General features: G+C 29.2%; 1 protein-coding gene across 6 annotated transcripts in view; it reads right to left on the bottom strand.

The window, feature by feature from the left end:
- Positions 1-776: 776 nt before the first annotated feature.
- Positions 777-11,616, bottom strand: part of LOC143252168 (scavenger receptor class B member 1-like) — a 44,177-nt gene continuing 33,337 nt past the window's right edge. For all 6 annotated transcript variants that reach the window (XM_076503882.1, XM_076503879.1, XM_076503881.1 and 3 more), the window contains 6 exons: positions 11,267-11,439; positions 8,622-8,740; positions 8,073-8,146; positions 6,478-6,529; positions 5,764-5,925; positions 777-3,454 (listed from right to left, as the gene is read on the bottom strand). In XM_076503882.1, the coding sequence (XP_076359997.1) occupies positions 3,335-3,454; positions 5,764-5,925; positions 6,478-6,529; positions 8,073-8,146; positions 8,622-8,740; positions 11,267-11,439 (700 nt within the window). In that variant the 3' untranslated portion in view covers positions 777-3,334. The remainder of the gene's footprint in view (positions 3,455-5,763; positions 5,926-6,477; positions 6,530-8,072; positions 8,147-8,621; positions 8,741-11,266; positions 11,440-11,616) is intronic.

Genomic DNA, 11,616 nt, shown 5'->3' with positions numbered 1-11,616 from the left:
TGCATTTCATCATGACCAGGTAACTGTCATCAATAGAAAGTGTGGTACCTCCAGGAAAAACCTTTTCTCAACAGAATTTTTATAACCTGCTAAAAACAGTAGGTTCGAGCAGAAAATATATTACACAGTTGAGTTGAAATCTCTAATTTCAATTGAACTACGAGAAAGATGACATTATGAAGACTGTGAAAGCAGTTTTTGTTCAACACTGAAAATGTCAAAGTCAAAATGATGAGTGTGCCAAACGAAAATACAATGTATTTATTGGATGTACATGTTGGAAGCTATCTAGAAAAATTTGCTCCAGATTTTGAAAATTTAATACTTGCATACACGGGTCTACAATGATGTCCTCCTCAGGGTAAATCATTTACCTATACGTTATTATTGGTCATTCCAACAGAAGGGGGAAAATAAAAGCTGTTAAAAGTCCACGAATCTTGGGTAACTACAGTATGCAACAAAAGCAAAGATTTCCATCTGAAGAAGTATCACAAGTCTCTATCTGTTTGAAATACATACACACACACACAATGCTTTTATGATATATGAGCTATACTATTGCATACCTTCTGTGTAATTCAGGCTTTTGAAATGAGCTGTGGGTAATTTTCATCTTCATTAGATTGATTATGGAAAGTTGCAAAGAGGAGAGAGTGTGCTTTGAAAGTGACAACCTTACAACAGAACCTTCTGCATGCAAGTTATGTTGTTAAAAGCTACAGTTATTAATAAAGCATGACCTGTTGTGGAAGCATGACTGAAATAAGAAGGTGAAATTCCAAAAGCATTTTAATATAGCATACATAACCTTTGTTTACATAATCTCTCTTAATGAATACGAAATTGTTCAACCTGGCATTTTCCACATTTTTAAACGTTTCCTGAAAGGCTCTTTCAACAAAATGCTGTCTTGTCTTGTTTTTATAAAATGTGTAAGAATATATATATTATGGACAAATATGAAGATGTAAATTGTTTTCTTCACACAACCAGATAGTTTTATTATTTAAAAGTATACATAGAAACAAATGCACAGCAGAACCAATGGAATTTCTAAAACACAGAAACAAGCCATAATATTCAATATGTGCTAAGTTCTCTGCTGCATATGATATTAAGAAAATAGATTTTAAAAAACACATTTTAAATATAATCAAAATTAAGTTACTATTTTTCGTACCTTTACAGTAAAAAAGCAACTATATTGAGAGAATGTTATATTGAATACAAATATTAAACTGTTCCAAAACAGATTTGCCATATCTCTGATTTAATTTCATCTGTAGTCAGGGGCATAGATTTTTTACACCCGATGAGGGAGGGGGGGATGATTTTTGCAACCACTTATGTGGACTGTTCAATTTACAAATTGTTAATCTTCGATTACGTGAAGCTGAAAGTTGTAAACATGCAGTAACAGAGTAATCTTGTTGCCACCATACTTACATGTACACTTAGGCCCACTGACTGATATGAACTATCGCTTAGATCGAAAAGCTTAGAAGCATGCCTATATTAAAGATGTACATTTCGGCTACTGAAAAAGCCTACATCTTGGCCTAATTACGTAATTCGATTGGTAAGAACACGAGAATCAGAAGAACAAACACACAATTTGTAGGCCTGTCATGCAATAAAACAATTCAACAGACCAAACTGTAGGGGGGGGATGATTGTATGTACCATAACCCCCACCTAAAATGAAGGGGGGATGTATACCCTTCATTCCCCCCAAGATTTATGACCCTGGCTGTAGTCACATGGGAGTTTTATTTTATATAACTCTAATATTCATGAAATATTAAAGTCAAATATTTGTGCAGAGACTAGTTTAAATGCAAATATAATACAAAAAAAAATAAATTCTTGATCAAAAATATATCTTTTCACTAAAATAAAAACCAAGGAAAAATAACAATTGTGATAAAAATCAGTCCGAAAGATAAAAATAACATCCAAAGATTTTTGACGTATTTTTCAAATGGCACAAAACATGTTTAAATTAACTGTACTTACTGTACATGGATTGTGGAAACAAGGACACTCATTAACATTTGAGTTCATTGAGCTTTTTTGATGTGTTGTCACATACTGGTTGCAAACATAAAATAGAAAGTGACAGAAATTCCTTGGCTCTTAAATGCCCATTATCTCCCTCAAAATTTGTAAAATTGCAACAAATTTACATGCAATTTGTAAAATTGCATCATTCTATCTTCCTAATAGCAGAGTTATCACATTCATTTCTTACCCTATTAAGGTTATAATACATCAGGAAGACTACTGCAGAAACTGTAGAATATACAGTACACAATACAGATATACATTTAAAGATGAATACATTCATTAAGACATCTAGTAATATACACATTAAAAAAGATAGAAATAAAAACATTTTATTATGAGGGACTTAATACAAAAAAAATGATGAAAGCAATAAAGCTAAAAAAATAAAAAAATTAAAGGAAGTAGTAACAAAAAATCAGATCAAAAAATAAACAAGGTATGATATATCAAATGAAGCTTTCTACCCTTGAACACAATAAAAACCTTCATCACGTAGTGTGTCAGCTAACAGTTTCATATACTTTGTCAATGAGATTGTTTAAAAAACTCCAATAGGACAATTTCAATTAGGCCTATCCACATTATATATTTTTTGGTATAGTCTAAAACATTTTAAGTCTACAACATGTGGAGACAATCAAAAATGTGATGATTAGTTTAAATACACAAATCTCAGTATCATGTCATACTTATTGAGCACCTTGTCTTAAATGCTAGGATAATTTTAAAAATATGACAAACTTAGTTTATAAGAGGGAAAAAATGAAAATTACAGTGATCAAAAACAATGCTTTTTTCTGTGGAAATGGCAATTATCAATCCTTCAGTTATCAGTTTTTTCGATATTAAATTGTAACTAAAAGTTTGTCCTAGTACAAGGAACATGCAATTTTGATTACATACAAATTAATACACTACATGAAAGTACACATCTAAATTACTTATGTCTATCACCTAGTTAGTTCTGTATATTATCACAAAAACTGTTTCTATGAAAAAAATACAAATCTTTGTTACACCTTACTTTAGTATAAACACACAAATTTAACAATGCTTTTAACCTCAAGCAATATGCTTTTCAGGTCTAGCTACAAATATTTCTTAACTGACATACAGACAAAGCACTTCTTTAATTCCAGGCATACTATTATTTCTACATTTTCCATTAACTGTACGTCAGTATTCATTGGAAAAGAACTAATTCTAGCTCAGTTCATTATTATCTGTAACACTTGTATCTGAGAAACAGATAATTCTTTTTCAATTATTGTACAACTACATTCTCATGATCATATGTTCTTGGAGAAACTCCATCTTCAGTGGAATATGTTCCTTCCCCATCCACTTTATCATCAATCAAAAGGGGAGACCATTGTCTTGATGACTAAACAAGAAAAATAAGAGTCTAAGGCAGACAATACACCTCTGGCAAATGTTACATAGTCATCATTTTAAAAGGAACATGATAATGTGCCACAATAAATTGTATGTACTAAATATTTTAACAAGTCTTTAGTTTAGTTTTGTGTACAAATGTTCCACTACTTTGTTACCATGACAAAGTGTTAACATCAAACAACATGCTTTGTTTCAAGATGTCATTAGTTTACATAAGGAAGACTTTTAAGAACGTTACTACATAAACCGTAGTAGATATTTGAATATAACATTAATTGCTAGAAATGTTGCAAGTGTTTAACCCTTTTGCTGTAAAGTCTGAATATATCTGAATACAAATTTTATACCGACTGGCTGTAAAATTCAGATTTACCATATAGCTACCAAAAAACTATTTTTCCTCTACTGCAATATGCAAAAATATCTCCCTGTACTTGAAACAAATCCAAAGCCTGTGTGCATGCTGCCATCTGCATTTTATGTCATGAATTCTTGATTTATATGCCTTAGATGACTGACAATGTGGTGAGATGCATTTTAACTTTCCATGTTTTAGAACTGTATTAAGTTTCTAATATTTTTTGTTGGCTTTCAGGAATTATATTATATATCCTCTTACATACTAATATATGATAACAGTCTTTGAATTCACTAATAAAAGGCATTTCTGTGTGGATAATTGACACTTGTGAGGAATCAACCTGAAAATTCAATTGCACAACCATGACTACAAACATGGCAAGTATTTCAATATATCATTAAAATGGAAAATTTGGTGCAAATGTTTAAAAACTTAGTATGCAACATTATTGATTGGTATAAATAGGCAGCTGCAGTCAGAGTAAAAACAAATGTAATAAACAACAGACATTATTACTAAAATATAATATTTCAAAACAGGAAGTGTCTCCAAATATAAAACAGTTTACTGGATAATCTAATATGTAAACCATTTCAATGAAATAAAAGTATTTACATATTCACAAACAAATTACTAAAATTAATCAATAAATGTCCTGCTTTGATTTTATCACCAGTAACATGCTATACACCTCACATTCAAAGTTCATGTTCTAACCTTTCACTTAGATAGTTTAATGTAACATTCACTGCATTAGTTATGACACTGTGTCACTGTTTACAAATATACCTCTAGATGAAATCACTGACCTTTGTTGTAACCTCATGTTTCTTGACCAAAACAGAAAAAAAAAAAACTGAAGATGTTTTTAAAATATCTAACAGGTATGCAGCAAAACAATCACTTTTATTTTTTAATGGTAAAAACCAATGAACAGACTAATAGAATAGCTATGCATCTGTCATTTCTAACCTTTTTCTGGGCTTCCATGAAAAGGTTTGGTTATGGTCCCATCTTAATGTTCTAAGTCTGTGCATTACAGAAGACATGTTGGTCATAGATTTGTGATGTTTAACAATATTAAGTCAGTTAATGAATTTCTCCAGTTTTCAAACATAAAGTTTACTGTTGAAAATCAACAGAATGACAAAATTTTCATTTTTATATTCGAGTCTTAAATAACCAGAGCATACTAAGAACTAAATAATATCATAAAGCAGCTTCCACTGTACTCTATTCACATTTTAAAAGTTTCACTCCTTCAACTTTAAAGAATATGTAGATAAAAAAAACCTTATTATAAAGCCTTTATGATATCAGGAAATCAAACATTTTGAAACAGAAGGTGAGAACATTAAGCAGATAGAAGAGACTGTTTTCACTTGTCACTCCTTAATACAATAATTTACACCAAACTGTAAGATATAAATACTCTATCTGTTACTATGTTAGCTTTCTTCAGAAAAACTTTTAGTCATAACCCACTGCACAAGTTTGATTAAATGATTAAAATGTGTCCTCAACTTTAAAAAGACAAAAAACATAAATTGAATATTTCACAATTGGTATACAGGTTTGTGTGCCTGAAATGCAACCAGTAATATTTGATGAAGTATTGGAAGGCTCTGCCTTTAAATAAAATAACACTGTAATGACAAAACCTTTAACACCAGTAGCATAACCAATCAGTAGAATGAATTTAACCTAATAATGCTGGAATCTCTTACCACTAAGCTATAAAAAAAACAAACAGCTCTTAACCATTATATTTTCAACTGTAAAAATATAAATAACAGAATATTAACTTTGATCATTGAGTAATATCAATTTAACCATAAACCAAACATTTTTTTTTCTTACAGATTATTATTACCATGATCACAACAATTAAAAAGATTACAATCTATAGGAACACATGCCATGTAATCACTTACCTTTCTCATTTCAAACCAATGATAAATTAACAGGCTACATGCTACTAGTGACAATACAGCACCAATAGCTAAGATACAGTAAGCAAAATCAGCTCCATATATCAGAGGGTCTTCCAGCTCTTTTAACAATTCAGATGCCAATTCTTCTGTTAAATAACCAGTCTTACAAATACCCCCCAAAAAACAAAAGATTAGAAAACAATCAAACATTCTTACAGAATATAACACTAGTTATAACATAGTATATAATAAGTAGTGTAAAAAGTTAGCATGCTAAATACACACTAAACTTGGTAAACTATTACTAACAATACAAAAAAACAAGAATAAATCAACATTAGAAAGTAAAACAAAAATGGTAGAACAAATTAGTACAGAATAAATAAATAATGTAATTAATATGCACACAAATTTAAATTCCCAAAATCTAATAAAATTAACTCATTTAGTAGAAGCTATTTGATCACTGGCAATAAGTATGATTACTTTTATTCAATAATTAATTAAATTCCAAGATACTAAAATGACTTGGACTTGATAAATATAACACTGACTACTTAAAAATTTCACATTATCCTTAAAAATACACACCACACTAAACACAAATAATGTGAATTAGTTCTAATGTACCAATATACTTTATTATAAAAAGTTGATTCAATACTTCTGTGTAAAAACTTAAGATTGCAATATTAAATACTATAATATACATACCACTTCCTGCCACAATACCGGTAACACTAGATCAGTGATGTTGGAAAACTGCCTGAAATAAGAGAAAAATCCAAGAATTAACTTTAAGTCTGATAGAAAGTCATTGAAAGCAATAACAAATGATACTTGTTGCAGGTCAAATATTACCTATGACACAGACTGACTTTTTGAAGTAAAAATTCATTTTTATTTAATGTCATTACAACTTAAATACTCCAAATATATTGATCACCAATAAATCAAACTTTAGAAGGATAAGAGTTGATGCTATCCTTTTTCAGTTAGTGGAGAAAAACAAAATTTAGATCTTACTCCACCAGTAAATAAAGATGTAAGCGTCAATTTTAAGTTGACTAAATGGATGACGTCCTAAAACAAAATAAGCTATACTTAATGAAACACTTGATTTTATTTAGAGTAGCAATAATACCTTTAAAGTAAAGTATTATTAAATCACATATTATAATCCAACTATTCATTAAATTCATGACTTAAAAAAAAAGGTTTTGTGATCTTTAGACTAGAACAATATTTTTGACAAAATTCAACATTCCAAGCACAATGAACATAAATATAAAATGAAATAGATTTCTTAATTTGATAAACATGGGTCCACTAATCTGATTTGATATGCTTACAACCAACAATAACATATAACTTGAGTATACTGTGTTTCTCCAATAATAAGACCTACCCATAAAATAAGACCTAGTGTGATTTTTGGGGATAGTTTTAATATAAGCCCTACCCTTAAAATAAGCCCTAGTTAAGAGTGGCAGGAAGAGGAAATAAATAAAAAAAAAAATTTATTAATTAGTTTAATAGTTAGTTAATTAGTTTGTTTAAGTATTGATCAAATTGAGTTTCTGAATGTTTTTCGTAATTTCTATTAATTTAGAGGTCTTATAATTTTTACTTTGTAACTTCATTTTTTTAATATATCAAAATAAGACATCCCCCGAAAATAAGCCCTAGTGTCATATTTTGGAGTGAAAATTAATATAAGCCCTGTCTTATTTTCGGAGAAACACGATAACAGTAAATGTTCACCACTATGATTAACATTCAAATATTTTATTCACAGTTAGAAATAATCAAATTCTCAAAGTGAGAGTTACAATAATAACGTATTTTATAACCTGAGTACAGCAGTAAATTTCTCGATGAAAATATCATTATTAGTAGGACAGCAAGGAATATAAAAGTACAGATTGTAAAGAAAGACATGAAACAACATGGGTTTGCTTCTGTAATCAAAACAGTACAAATGTTTCTGACAACACAAAATTTTCATTAATATCACACAGAAACTTTCATACTAAGCATACATCCTCAAAAAATGTTGCTAAAAATAACTAATACATGATAAATATAATAATAATGTATAACAAAAAAAATACAGTTCATACTGTTTTGTAGCCACTTGTTTACACACATTTATAAACTAAAATAATATTATATTTAATGACAAGATTATTTAACATCCATGATATAAAACAACATTTTTAAGTTTACTTAAAAATAAACAGGGTGTGTTTCAAGAACTTTAAGAACTCACTGTTTAGTTGTTATAATAAAATAATAATGAAACTTACTTTATCTTTTTATCTTGCTCCAAGATGGCATTAAGTTGGATGCGAGCACCAATGCTTGTTGATATGCCTGATGTCTAGTAAAGACAAATAAGAACATAACTTTCAATCAGACATTTTGCAAACAATAATAGTCTTAAACATTGTTCTAGTATTATTCCTTTGTTTTTCACTTAAATTTGGTCCATTAAAATCCATTTTACTTTTGTAAATATCATAAACATTGTTTTATATATCAAAGAAAGGTAATAATATAATAAGTGACAAACATATTTTCACTTTAACAGGGATGTTGGTAAGTGTACTTCAAACTATGTTTTATTATCATCTGCCTTATTCATCAGAGAAACTTTTATCTATTTTTTCACCCTTCTGTTAGTCAGAGAGTACATATCTAAAGTAATAATGAAAAAGTATAAAGAGTTAAAATAGTCTTTACTGAAGTAAATGTTTCCTCATCAATTATAATGATAACTAAAAATTAGTTCCAAGCACTTCACTTTATTACGTATGGTAATTTTATAATAAAGAAGCCTCCAGTTATATTCTTACCGGATGAATGTCAAGGAAGAATTCGTGATGAGATGCATTAGGTTTCAGACCTTCAACATCATTGAGGTAAGAGGGTGAAGCAAGATAAAAATGAGGAAGTGACAGTGCCACTGGAGTGTCTAGAATATATGTACAATGAGTAGTGTTTATTCCTTACTTCAGGAGAAACATGCAATAAAATATTTAAAAAAATAACAGGTTTCTTGAACATGAGAAGTGCAATTACAACAAAAATTAACTTTCTGGTAACTATGTAGTTATGCCTTATAAAAAGGCATCTTTAGTCTCTTGCCCCAGGTATCCTTTACTGCATATGAAAAAGTTTTAGTGCCTTACATTCAGAATATTAGCAAACTACTTTTCTGCTTATGCTTTACCAATTAGTATAGCATAAAATCTTAGTTTATAATTCATATTTTAATAACATACAAGTTTTAAGTTCTTAAAAAAAAATTTTATGTAAAGGAGCGAACAACGTTTCGACCTTCTTCGGTAATGGTCAGGTTCACAAAGAAGGAAAGAGGTAACTGACCGGAAGCTGACCACATGTTTGAAAGGGGTTGTGTAACTGAGTGTCGGGATGTAGAGGGCATGCTTAGATGTTTGAATATATAATTTTATGTTATTTATTTTATTATTATTATTTATTATATTTTTAATATATGTATAAAGTTGTTCTTTTGTATTGGTTTATTTTGGGCTTGAGTTGTTGTATAAGTAAGGCTTCTTTAATTTTGCATTTGTTTATGTTTGTTTCTTTATTTAGTATTTGAGTGTTTTCTATGCTTATGTTGTGTTTATTTGACTTGCAGTGTTCGAAAATGTGTGAAGGTGACTTTTTATGTTCTTTGAATCTGGTTTCCATTTTTCTACTTGTTTCTCCAATATAGAAGTTGTGGCAGTATTTTATAAATAATGTTGGTGTTGTGTTTGTCAGTGCAGTTTTTACATAGTATAGACCTCAGTTTTGTGCCTGGTTTTTGAATAAATTTTGTATTAACTGGAATGTCATATTTTGTCACTAGTTTTTGCCAAATGTTGGTTATTTTCATATGTGGTCAGCTTCTGATCAGTTACCTCTTTCTTTCTTTGTGAACCTGACGATGACCGAAGAAGGTCGAAACGTTGTTCGCTCCTTTACGTAAAAAATTTTCTCAACCCAAACGAGCTGTTTCTACATATTTTTTTTTCTCTACAAGTGGGTTTTCTCAACATCACTGATTTTAAGTTCTTAATTTCCCAACATTTACAAAAAATCCTGAATTTCTTCTAGGGTGACACATATAATTCTCTTCTCTAGTTTATCCACCATTCCTTCAACAAGTATGAAACTGAATGTAAATTATTCATCATAAAATCATTGTTACTCAAAAAAACTTTATACCCTTCATTTTGTTTGGTTATAGATCTAACAAATAGAAATTCAGACCCCTCTTGCCACACCCAACCATCACATTCTCTCTTTCAATATTTGTTAACAGTTCTCTCTTAAGAATGTTTAATTATACATTATCTGCAACTAATAGAAATTCAAGGTTTTAATCTATCATATGATATATTGTATTAAGTTATATTCTAAACAGATAAGCATCAATTTTACTTGTAATACAACGTCAGTTCTTATGTGAATCACAACAGCTAGCTTAGATCAATTTGTAACAACTCTTGTTGCACAGCTAGAAAGTCAGAAGAATTGTGGTCCTTAGAGAAAATTGACTGCTTTAGGTACATTAGTAGTTCAAATTCTTTGGTGCATTATTTAATTAAATAAAAATTATTTAGTGCATTACTATCATTATTATTAAAAATTCAAATTTAACTGACAACAAGTAAAAAAAATATGTTTGGATAAGTACTATAAATCATGTTTATTCCTTATTACTACAAAAGTAACTAAATCACAAAAATAGGGATCTTTTTAGTTTAATTAAGATTAGAATAGGTAAAATAATAATAATAGAATGCACACACACAGGCAAGTAGCTCATAGGTAATGTAATTCAGTAGTATAATGCAAGTTGCATGTACTTCAAGTTATTTACAACCAATAATAGCACTGACAGTAGTCAGATGCAGTTAATTGGACAATAAACAAATGAAATGTAATTATAAATAATGTATACTGTTTCTAGTTTAAAGCTATTCAGGATATGCAAACAAGTTTTAAATTACAATTTGAAGCCATTCTAGGAAGAAAAAAAGTAATTTAGATTTTTTTGGGTGGTTACAAGGTTGTTCATATTGACTGATCCCATTTTGAAACAGGGTAAGGAAACAGAAAAAATATAAAGTTATATTGTAAAAAAAAAACGTTTGAAATGTATTTAAGAGGTTTTAGGGATTACATAAAGGAAATGCAAGATTTTTTTTGAAATGCAGAAAAGTATTTTAATCTTAACAAAAAATTTCTTTGCACATGGACTATTCAAAAACAAATACTCAATATATTTATGAAGTATTTTTAACAAAATAAAAATTTGCCCACTAAAAATAATTTTTTATATGAAAGACATATAATGTTAATTAAAAGACTGCCAAATTTTGTAATAATATTGAAAGTTAGAATTATTAAATCTATAAAGACTTTAAATAAGTACAAAGTAAAAATTTAAAGCAAATGCATGGGGTAATGAGAGTAAGCTTACCATATCGACATGGGCTTAGATCCATGACACCAGATGGGAGAAGTCTACTTGTATTAAAACAACTATTTTCTGGATTGTCTGTGCCATTAGCGAGCACAGATTCCATGGCAGAGAAACGATAACATTTCAGACCTTGGTTATTAACAACCTCCTTGTAGTTTAGTTTCCAAGATCTGAAAAGAGCAGCGACATATATGAAAACAGTCAAAATATTAAAAAAAATGTTTAAATGTTGAGTTTCTTTCAGTCAAACAACTCAATTCAAATTATCTTTTTTTTGAAAAAACTAAACTTTACTAACAAACACACGAAACAATGAATGTTAAAAACGTATTTAATGCCAAATCTAA

This window comes from Tachypleus tridentatus, chromosome 6, assembly GCF_004210375.1.
Source record: "Tachypleus tridentatus isolate NWPU-2018 chromosome 6, ASM421037v1, whole genome shotgun sequence".
Lineage (NCBI taxonomy): Eukaryota > Metazoa > Arthropoda > Merostomata > Xiphosura > Limulidae > Tachypleus > Tachypleus tridentatus.
Note: the sequence above shows the minus strand (reverse complement) of the source record. Positions and strands in the feature narration are given on the sequence as shown.